The following is a 12,119-nucleotide window of genomic DNA, read 5'->3' on the forward strand; positions in this document are numbered from 1 at the left end:
ATGACGGAAGTAGCCCTTGGCTTGATTACCATGCGCATTTTGAAGCCTGCGACGACATCAACGGCTGGAGTTATGCCACTAGAGGTTTATACCAGGCAGTTTCCTTACGTGGCAATGCGCAGGGAGTTTTGGGAAATATGCCAAGAGGTACAAAACCTGATTTTGATTCCCTCGTTCAAGCTTTGGAGAATCGATTTGCGCCGCCAAGCCAAACCGAGATCTATAGAGTCCAGATAAGAGAAAGACGTCAGAGAGCGAGTGAGACTCTTCCTGAGCTAGGCCAAGGCATTCAGCGACTCGCCTATTTGGCATACCCTACTGCCTCTGCGGAGATTCGAGAAACGTTGGCCAAAGACCAATTCGAAGACGCACAGGTAGACTCAAAAATGCGCATTCGCTTAAAACAGTCCCGCCCAAGACACCTGAATGATGCGATTCAACTGGCTGTGGAGCTAGAGGCATACACTAAAGCTGAGAGAAAAAGCTATGCTCGCTCAACTGCTCTTGATCCAAGAAATGATGCGTTGTCAAACACGTTAAATGCTCTTAACGCCAAGATAGACTCCCTACAGTTGGAGGTTTAGTCGTTAAAGAGCAACCGAGCTGAAGACGATGCGCAGTTAAGACCCAGAAGACAGGAGCAGCAGAAACTTCATATACAGAGGTTGTGGAAATGGTCAAACGGCTGAGTGATAAAGTCGACTCTCCTTAGAAAAACGTGAAACGTCCTAGCAAGCGACAAATTACAGATAATGGGCGGAAAGTTGACAAACTGCAAGGAGTATACTATTATTGTCGAAAACCAGGGCACTTGCGGGGAGAATGCATTGTCAAAAAGCTAGCTAAATGCGTTGCCAATTCAGAACAGCCCGAACAATCATATGGAACTGATGGAGACAAACAGGGGGAAAATCTGACTAAAGGGAAGACCAATGCATGCTACCGCGTAGTTGCAACGTCAAACTGCAATGACAGAAAATTGATGGTAGAGGGCCAAATTGGAAGTTCTGAGAAGAAGTTTGCTACATACAGCATTAGTTCGATGGTTGGGCGAACCTTTGTAAATTGCAAGGACCCAAGTCATGGTCATGATTTTGATGGGAGAAAAGAGCGCAAGAACCCGTGCAGATGCTGCCACAATGGAAGAAGACGTAAGAGGAGAATGCGCCGTGTTCCTAAGAAAATGTTGATGAGACCCTAAGGTGTATATGCAAATGACAATTGCATGCAGGTAATGGCAATGTTACCTGGTAAAGCAGCGTTGAAACGTCCTGACTTTAAAGAACATCAGCTGCAGAAGTTCGACAGACGGAAAGCGTCTAGATTACGGAATAATTTGCAAACGCCTGATTGTAAATAAAACCTAGCATTGTTTGTATTCATTGATGAAGCTTGGGCCAAGGAAAGAGGGGCAGAGTTTTTTAAGCCAATTTTGGGGGGTATTTTGTTTTACCTGGAATACCACTTCACCATTTTGTGAAGTTGGGGGTTTGAATTTTTGTTTTGCGAGGACGGGGTAATGAATCAGGCAGCTATTTTTTCATTAGAATCTTTTTGTATTATTGTATTGAGTTATTACACTTCCTGCTTGCGTTAGGTTGACTTGTTGGCGTAAATGTGCGGTCTTCCCTGCGTTAACGTTGGTACCTGTTGAGTTGCGAAGGTGTGCGGTAATCTCTGCCTGCGTAACGTTGAGTTCCTGTATATGTGCAGTAGCGGTGATTAAAGTCTGCACTTGTAAATCTTGGCAGCAATCAGGGCTATCCGATTCTATCTCGGGTACGGGCCCGCGGGGATCACAGGCAGTTACCCCCTTGCACGTTACAATGCTATCTTGCATTTCCATTTTTCTAAATTCTTCCACAATACCAAGCTTGGTCTGTTTACATGCTTAGAGTTACCGGTTTCCATTCTTAAAATTACACCAACTGAAAAGAAATATTTTGTATTTATTCCATTTACAAACATCAACATGCCCTTACACAACGCAAATAATGCTTTTCATTCGGCTTGGTGTGTAATTAGTCGGTGATATACAATGAATTTGTATGCAACAGAGCACATTCAGCTGTACTGCTGACTTGGGTATTTAAAGCTTGCATTGGAAGACTCTTGGCTAGAAAAGGCACTTGAAGGCAAGTAATGATTCATCATTTTTCAAAAATAATGTTAGGATAAAATCGCGTATATAGAATTCAGCCAAATTACGTATACTCGTAAAACTACACCGGTGGCCGTCAGAAAGCGATCGATTCTAAGATATGAAAGTAAGAATTACAGATCGAGTCATGTTCATAATAGCTCGGCAGAAACGCGCGCTTTGAAACTTTTTAAAGACAGAGAGAGAGAGAGAGAGAGAGAGAGAGAGAGATTTGATTGTACTTGACTTCATGCATCATGCACTGTATACGTGTAATCATTTAGTATTTTAATGTTTATTTATAAATTTGTTATCTATCATATGGTGATAATTATTTATTTCCAATTGGTTTTTTATAAGTTGATTTATTTCACTTGAATGTTATCATTAGTTTGATATCTTCATCTATGATGGCTGTTTGTCATGCAATAAGAGTCATCTAAACTAGTCCAGTTAATATTTATGTAAAGAGATCTCAAGATCTTGAGTAAAAATGATGTAATATATTAATTCGTACTACATAATCTACTGATAACATGCAAATACTGATATCACTTAGCAACAGGCTTTGGGTAATGCTATATGTAATGGTAATGCATTGCAATGCATTACATGTTTTCAAAGTAATACTAGTAATGTGTAATGCCACAAATTTAGCATTACAAGAAATGGTAATGTAATGCATTACTTTCCAAAATCTAGTATAATGCTGGCATTGCATGTCATTACTTTGCATAATTATGCTTATTCATGCATGTTCATTTGTAAAATTGTGATAAATTGAACAACTGAAATTGCATCTGATGAAAAATGATTTGTAATAATAACATAATGATACTTGAGATAAAAATATTTTAGTTGTATGATTAACAAATATAAAATTATGTCAATATTATTAGCTTTAACAGCACAATAAAAAATATCTTAAAAAGTGTTGTTATAAAGAGTTGTGAAATCATTTGAATAATTTACTCCAATTAATTGCTTACTCGATTAATTTTTTAACTGTATTATACTTTCATGTTAGATACTGAAATCTGATTGGTTTAGATGCAATTGATAATCCTTCTTTTACCCTCAGCGTTAGCAACACACTTGACAACGGGTAACACAGCGAATTGTTACATGCGCGTAAATTATGCGCTTACCGTTCGCCGTGGAATGCACGTCATATCTATATAAAAGCAGTAAAATTTTCTTTAAAATTAAGACATTCAGTATAATGAAAAACAGTGCCTGTTTGGTAGCTTCGTGTCGGTTGACAATGATTTTCTCAGGTGTCAATGTCAACGGTTACCCTCCCAAACAGGCACTATTTATATAATGATGAATGTGTCAACAGCACTCATTTCAATGCCCACAGGATAATCTTAATATCAAATCAATCTGTTGTTTTAAAAAGTGCTAATCACCTATCATCTTTTTTTGGCTATGACCTACCTATAAAGAGGACAGACATGCACCTTTAAAAGCTAAAATTAATGTGCTGTCCAACCATGATTTCTGGAAGCTCAAAAATCAATTCCATTATTATAACCCATTTGCAAATAATTACTCTCTCTCTCTCTCTCTCTCTCTCTCTCTCTCTCTCTCTCTAACAATCTCTATGTTTTATATAAAGTGTATTAGTTTGGACTGATAGAAAATACAATTTCTCTTATTGTCTGAACACTTGATATATTTTAAGTTTAAGAATGGCAAACAGTATCTTTTGATCCCAAATTCCACTATTTCTGTAGAAGTTTATTTAGTGCAGTTTGAAGGATTTTCAAACCCGACAGGATGCAGTTAAAAAATGAAATCCTTAAAACTTTCGTGATCAAAAAGTGTAACAGTTATCTTTTTCATAAGTCATTTTATTTGAACCTGATAGTGAACATGAACCTGTAGATATGTTAAACTATGTTTTATATTTGAAACATATGCTTATCTCTGAAGCTTTACTTTTTAAAAACTTATTATTGTTTTTTCACAAAGGAATGGTAATGGTAGTGCATTACTTTACTCAAGTGATGGTAATGTAAAGCATTATTTCAAGAAAAGTAAGTAATGGTAATGATAATTTATTGCCCAAATCCATGAAGTAATGGTAATTTAAAGCATTACTTTACAATGTTATTTGCCCCAAGCCTGCTTAACATATTGCAAAATAATACTGTCCAAGTAAAATGTGTAAAAATATCATTGATACATGAAATGGATTTTCTTTTCATTCTTGTGCACTTCTTTATTTATTCAAATACGTACAACATGCTCGACAGTCAGTCAGATGAGTTAAATGCATTTTAAAAAAGAGGAAATACATTTTTAAAAAAGTACATTGATTTTCATGTGACCACGGAATGGATTTGGAAAAAAAATTTTAAAAGAGGATGTTTTAAAATATACTGTGCTATGCATATTTTAATAGTGCATCATACATGAATGAAAAAAGGTATGAGGAATCGAAAGCCGGGGAGGGGGATTTATGACAATGGCTGAATCCAAGACTTGTTCATAAAAGCCCGCCAGAAACGCCCGCTTTGAAACTTTTTGGAGAGAGAGAGAGAGAGAGAGAGAGAGAGATTCCGGTTGTCGAAAACTTTTTTACTTAATTTAAAAATGATTAAAAAAAACACGTATCGTTAGATAAATGATTCTTGATTTGATTGTTGCTACGCAACTGAAACTATAAAAGATGTTTAATATTTTGTTTCTTTTACAGGAAAGGAAACAGATTATATATAACAAGTTCTTTTAAAAATGAGTTTCACAGAAGGAATTTTTCTACTTATCGTGATGAACTGCGTAACGGTTAGTCTATAAATTATACTTATAAATACACTCCACGAACTTAACATTTCATTTACATGTAGTATTTATATTACCCCTTTATGATTTGACCAAATATTATTAACAAACATCTTAAAAATCGAGATCAGCATGTACTAGTTTCGACCATGGATGAACTCGTTAGTAAAAAAACCCTTTAGAATATTAAAAATCATTTTGTTATTTTCTTTGCGTTGTTTAGACATAGCTCTCGTTTTGATTGAGACATATATACCAGAATTGATACTTTCTAATTTTGTTATTATGTAATAACAATCAGAGAAGAGTTTCTGTATCAGGGATGGGGTAAATTACAATGGAAAGTAATTAATTAAATTACAATTGCATACTTAAATTCTTCAATTAAATTACCATTACCATTACAAGAGTTTTCAAATGTAATTAATTAAATTACAATTACTTTGCAAATGTAATTAATTAAATTACATATTACATTTTCATCAAAATATACTATAACCATGATTTATCAACAACACATAAACATTTAAGGAGGTATGTGAATAATGTAAATAAAGGTTTGTCAAATTCAAAATACTTTCATTATTTGAGAACTTGCGTATGTTATAACTAGTACTCTGATAAGTAGAAAAAATATAAATTTTGTTTTATTGCTTATTTCAAAACGCAGGTACCGGTAGTCACAATATGAAGGTGTCCCATACCACCTTGATATTTACTTAAAATTTGAAAGTCATATCCCCTAACCTACACCTTTCATGTCAACTAAAGTATTTCCTGCATGCAAAACTATTATATGAAAACTTTCCCCTTTGCATTTTTATCCGCTATTTTTTTTCTAAATTATAAATACAATGCCAAAATACAGGTTAATCTCAGGTAGAGGACAGACAATAATTGTTATTAAAACACAATTCAACCTGTTGCTCTGTACCTACAAGTAATTATCAATTGTTTGCACTAAGGGAACAAACCCTGTGGACATGTTAGGCATCAAAAACTTAAACCCCATTTGAAGCTATGCATTATCAGCTCTATATATTTTAGACTATCAATTACAAAGCATGACTTGATAGTTTATATAATTTAGGTAACACTGATTACGCTTGTAAATTAAAAAGTTATTTTTTAAACTAATTCAATGATAATTGTCACACTAATTGTTCTAACAAGAAGGGCAATAAGTATTTTTTGAGAAAAAAGAGATGAAGCAAATCATCAAATTCATGTACTTAATTAAATTTCGGAAACTTATGATTAAATATTGAATCACTGATAAAATTCATTTTGAAAAATATTTAGTATGATATATATATATATATATATATATATATATATATATATATATATATATATATATATATATATATATATATATATATATAGTTCAATGCTTTTTAGCTACTCTTCCTATCTTGACCTTGTGAACAATGGGTAGTGGACAACTTTATATTTATATGTACATCAGTGTGTAATTGAATGTAATTGAAAAGTAATTGGAATTACATGCCTTTTTTGAAAGTAATTAATTAAATTACCATTACATGTAATTGAAAATTTGGCCAATTACACATTACTTTAAATTACATCAAAATTTGTAATTAATTACACTCAATTACCATTTAAGATTACCATTACCCCATCCTTGCTCTGTATATATAGAGTTGTTTTTCATTAACATAACCAAATTATTAAATTTGTGTATCCAAATTTTCTCTAGGAAGCAGGTAGTGAATATTGCTCCTGGTCCAATCAAACGCTCAGCTTTGTCACTTCTTGTCCAGAAACGAAGACTGGTGTGGCAAAAAGGGCAGCCCTGAAAAATTGTGAATCATTGGCTTTTATTCAGAACTGCACCGAGCCTACTAAATATAAGTATCACTGCGTAATGAACGAATTTCAGAACGCTTTAGTGGAAGTATGTGCACCATCATCTTACATACTAGGTATGTTCTCTTTAATATATATAATATTATATATATATATATATTATATATATATATATATATATATATATATATATATATATATATATATATATATATATATATATATATATATATATATATATATATATATATATATATATGAAATAAATAGCAAATAACAAATATAATAAGTCTTATTATATCCATATTTAGACAATCTTTTCTCTTTTCAAATGTACCTTGTAAAGTTGTTTGATTTATAATTATTTAATCTATTAAATAATCCTCTTCGACAAATAAATAACGTTCTTATTTGGATGTTTTAAACATGGGAATTTATCGAATGGTCTAAAGGAGAGTTTTTACATTTGACAAGTAGATTAATATATTATGTACCATATTTTTTAAAAATATTTATTATTTCACAGGATTTTGCACAGAGTACAATACATATGGGGCTGTGATACAGTCAAATTACCGCTTAAAGTGCAGCAACATAGATCCACCATGTGCAGACCGTTATTTGTCTTCAGATGCTTATCATTGTAAGAATACAACACACTTTTTATGAAATGTTAATATCAATCTAAGATGATTTGTAGAAATGTGATCATGACACCGACTTCACTGGCTTAATCTAGTTTAAGTTCATTCTATAAATTGAATTGGCTTAGGTGGTTTGCATACAACAACTTCTATTTGTGTAGTTTTTTTTTCGGAATTATTGAACGCTAGCTTAAACAAACCAATTTATTTTTATCAAAATGTTTTTTTTTCTCTGATACGTTTAGAGTTGTGCTTGATGTTTCGATTTCAAAGAACATTACGAAAAAGGCATATTTTAATTATAAAAAAGTTAAGTTAATTTAGATGTGATTAACTGCGTAAAGTAAAAATAACGGAGAAAATAATGAAATACGCCTCTGATAATATCTCTTTGTAAGGTCAAATTTGATGCTTAATCCTCTGGTATGTTTTCTTTAGAGTTAATAGAAAACTCGTTCCAAGACCATCTCGTGGAATATGATTTGAAGTCTCATGTTGTCTACTGAAATTTCAGAGAGTTTATTATTATCATTATGTGGTGTGCATTTGGTAAAATATGTTACGGGCCAATTTCTTTTAACATAACGTCAATAATGATGCTTTTAAAAAATACTTTGAAATAACTGAAGTTTAATACTTTTTTGCTTAACCGTTATGTTTCATTAATTTTAAAAGGGAAGGGAACTTAAAACATGTTGTACAATAAATTAATGAATTACCATCTATGTAAGTGTAAATTGTAAATATTTTTATTAAAAAACCAGAAAAAATGAATGAACACAGAAATCGATCGCTTAATTTAAATTTCCCGCCGCTATGAGACCTGCCATTAAAATTTAATCTATGAAGTCACATCATATATTCGGTTGGTTTTATATTCATAGCATCAGTGTTAGCTATAGCAAATCAAGATATTCGCTCTTAATGAAAATATCTGGAAATTTTGAAACATTATCGATTTGAGATCGTTCTTCTACCTTTGATTTTCCACTTAATATAACGTCAAACGGAGCATGTTCGTTGATAACTCAAAGTGGAGGATAGTGTCGGAGGAATTTCTGCGTTGTTGTGGAAATTGTCAACAGATGCCAAGTATCGAAGACTATGTATGCTGTCGTTACATGGTAATTCCGACTTTAGAGAATGTATTTCAAACACCCCGATTACAGCTATAACATATATACTTCATTAGTTAACAAAGAACTTGTTTTGAAATAAAGATTTACTCGAGGTCAATTTCAACTTTTAATGATAGCAGATTTACAGCTGTAATTTATTTAAAAAAATATCAATAACTATATATTAAATTTATTTATGCATAGCTGTATTTATCCTTTAGATTGACGTGTGAACCTAAACATAATTAATTATATTCAGTTGGATACTTGAGTAACAGAAAAGCATAAACCAGCGTTTTATTCAGAGTACTGTGTATATTGTATATGTACACCAAACCGGAATAAATGGTGTGAAGTCAAACTAATTAATGTTTTTTGTTTTTATTATAAAAGAGTTCTGCGTCAGGTCAACCTCTGGTAAATACGATTTCTCTAACTTCAAAGATGCAATAAAACTTAATTATGTAGTTATTTTCAAACAGCATGACTATACACTATGATAATTTAAACAACTTCATTGATTTATATAAGATATGTTTTTGATTTTCCTTCCCTTTTAAGAGGTTTACATGTAAAAGCAAAAACGCGTAAATTGTTAAACAAGACTATTTGCAATACAGCTTTTCTTCAATGAAATAATTTATGAAGACTTCTTAAATGAAATTTATGAGTTGTTAACATTCAATTCATACTATATTTTTCTTATTTAAAAATCACTTTAAATTCATGTATTCTTCGATCATTTACATTTCACTTTTAGACAAAGGCTGCTATGACATCGTGAAAAATCATATTAAAAAAGAAGTCTCTGACTTACAGCCACAGCCTCACCACTTACAGAACACGTCTGAAGGACAATTTAAGTAAGCTTCTCAATTACTAACTTTGAATTGTTTTCAACAATTTTAACAATTTCATGATGCGCAAACTTGAAAATAGAGTACCATGGAAGGATCAAATTGTTGATCCCCTTAAGATTTTAACTACGAAGTTGACATATATGCTCCTTGTTACGTTGAAATTCTCCGTATATTAAAAAACTATGATATTAGGGTAAACAGTGCAATTATCATCTCTTTGAAAAAAAAAATAACGAAACAATTTCAACTTTCAGAATCAACAGAAGTTTTCTAACTTTTGATGTTAATTTCTTTTATATATATTGGTAAATTAATATTGTAAACATCCTTACATCCGAATTAATAAAAAATATGATTTATTAAAAATTCCAAATGCATGTATGAAAAACATCTTAATTTTAACCATTTATATCAATTTATTGAATTTTGAATATCATATTAATTCTAAATAAGTCACTTGAGGTTTAAAATATTTACATAACTACAACTACGTAAGCCACATGATGGATATGAGTAGAAATGAGATATCAAAGAAAAAAAAATCCTGATATGTATGGATTTGTCTAAGAATGTAATTATTGATTGCAGTCCGATAGAATCAAGTGACAGGAACTACGTTATCATCATTGGTATATGTTCAGCGTTTCTAATCACAACTTTCACTATTGGTTGAGTATTACTGAGGATGTGTACAAAGAGAAGTAAGTTATCATTCTTTTTAGATATTAAAATATTTTTGTCTTGATTTAATCACATATACAGCAAGCTTATATCAGCAGAAAGCTATATCAAATTTATATGAAAATAAACTCTTTGTGATTTATATACCGCATAGCAGTTTAGTATTAAAAGCTTCAAATGTATTTATCTAGTTAAAATGATTAATGATTACGACTTATTGCTCAACATTGTCTACAAATGTGGGTTTTTTCTTGTAGAATTTGAGCTGCTAAACTGGAGAGAAATATAAGAAAAGTTATTTAAATTTATAGAGTAATTGAAAATTCAATACTGTAAACCAAGCTTTATTTGCGACGACTTTATTTCGCGACTTACTTCCTAAGAACTGGTTTGCGACAACTAATGTTCGCGAACGAGCCTTCTCCAGACCCGTCTTGTTATAACAACTATGTGACATTGACTGGTTTGTGGCGAGAAATATTCGAGAGACGATATTCTCGCGAGGCTCGCAAAAATTTCTCGCACGCGAATAAAAATTGGTTTTCAGTATATGTTAAAATAGAAGCATTGTCTATATCTATGGTTGATAGTTTCTGATAGTTTCTGGTTATGCATACTCTTTAACACATATGCATAGGATTTAGGGATGTATTTGATTTAATGGAAGTTGCATTCCGCCAAAAACGCTGTGATACGTTTACTCATGAAAAAAAAACTGTTGCTAAATGAATTTTAAAAGCCTTTTTTTTTAATTGATAGTGAGACCTGTAAACTTTTTTGTGTATCAATCATGAAATTTTATCAATAAAACACTCTCAGTGATAGATTTCTGGAGTTAATCCATTTAATTTTACCTTAGCATGCATCTGTTCTTTGACGTAAATAAGTCACATTGCTGATGGTGATTTGGTCAATATTTTTACAATATTGAAAAAAAACTTATTTAAACTTAATACATGTATGTCTGGATGTGAGGCGAAGATTGTTCTGGATAAAAGGACAAGGATTCATTATAATTTCATTACTGACCCTTAGGTAACCAAAAAAAAAATTGTGCTAAACATTGGACACTAGTACATAATTGTGAAATATTAGACCATCGCATTCCAAATGTTTGAACAGAAATTCGACTGTCACAGTATTTATCAAAAAATGAAATGTTTGTAGATTTCTAATAAATATTAAAGGCAACTTCATTTCCTTTAGAGGATGTCTTACCGTTACTTTTTTATCAAAATAATTTTGACATCTTCTTCCTATTTGATTTTTCAATCTAGGAATAGATTAAGATGGTGCGTATGTTCGGTTTATGGTGTCAGAAGGATAACAGTGTCAAAATCAAGATGCTGAGCAATGCACCTTGTGTGTATCACACATAATGTTTGAAGTAAAAAAAAAATAAATCAAGAAACTCTTAGAATGCAAGTAAAATTAAACATCTTTTTCATGCCATTGGATGCAGGGATGATCCCCTGTAGTTAACAATGATTGCTAGTAAAAAAAGTAATGTTCCGAGATCAAAATGTTTTCTGCATAAACTCTGTATCAAAATGAACTTTCCTTTTATTTCAAGTCTCAATTCACATTTTGTTGATGACATTTTCACTCTGTGAATTAGCGTGTGTAAAATGCAATGTAGATCACTGACATCAGCATTGGTGCTGCCTTCTATTAGATGCATAAATTAAAAAAAAAACTTTATTTTTTTCTCAATGGGTATCACTTTGTTGTTAATCTATTGAAATATCAAAATTTTATTTACTATCAGATCTAGATGCCAATAAAAAAACAGAAATGGCAAGCGGAAAACCCTCAATAGATTTGTGCCATTTGTTGCGTTTTTCGCGAACACAAAAGGCATATTTCATTTTATTTACAAAGCAGGGGAGCATTTGACCATCATATGTTCGGATTTCTATTTCGGAGACGAATTGTGAAGAAATGAAACACAATAATTTAAATTTTCCTGTGAGTTTCTCTGCCACTACCTCTCAGTAAAAAGAAACTTTCTTTGTGTCGTCGATAAACATAGTAAAATTATTGTAATTACTGATAC

At 31.7% G+C, this 12,119-nt stretch overlaps 1 protein-coding gene across 2 annotated transcripts in view; it reads left to right on the forward strand.

Moving 5' to 3' along the window:
* The window catches only part of LOC128182736 (uncharacterized), a 31,482-nt gene extending 20,244 nt beyond the window's left edge, over positions 1-11,238 (forward strand). The window contains exons 1-7 of one of the 2 annotated variants that reach the window (XM_052851471.1): positions 4,163-4,182; positions 4,845-4,933; positions 6,651-6,876; positions 7,287-7,403; positions 9,283-9,385; positions 9,971-10,083; positions 10,321-11,238. In XM_052851471.1, coding sequence (XP_052707431.1) covers positions 4,883-4,933; positions 6,651-6,876; positions 7,287-7,403; positions 9,283-9,385; positions 9,971-10,055 — 582 coding nt within the window. In that variant the 5' untranslated portion in view covers positions 4,163-4,182; positions 4,845-4,882 and the 3' untranslated portion in view covers positions 10,056-10,083; positions 10,321-11,238. Of the gene's footprint in view, positions 1-4,162; positions 4,183-4,844; positions 4,934-6,650; positions 6,877-7,286; positions 7,404-9,282; positions 9,386-9,970; positions 10,084-10,320 lie in introns of those variants that run through there. The other variant, XM_052851470.1, reaches the window with a different exon arrangement.
* Positions 11,239-12,119: the final 881 nt, after the last annotated feature.

This window comes from Crassostrea angulata, chromosome 5 (genome assembly GCF_025612915.1).
Source record: "Crassostrea angulata isolate pt1a10 chromosome 5, ASM2561291v2, whole genome shotgun sequence".
In the NCBI taxonomy this organism is placed as follows: Eukaryota; Metazoa; Mollusca; class Bivalvia; order Ostreida; family Ostreidae; genus Magallana; species Magallana angulata.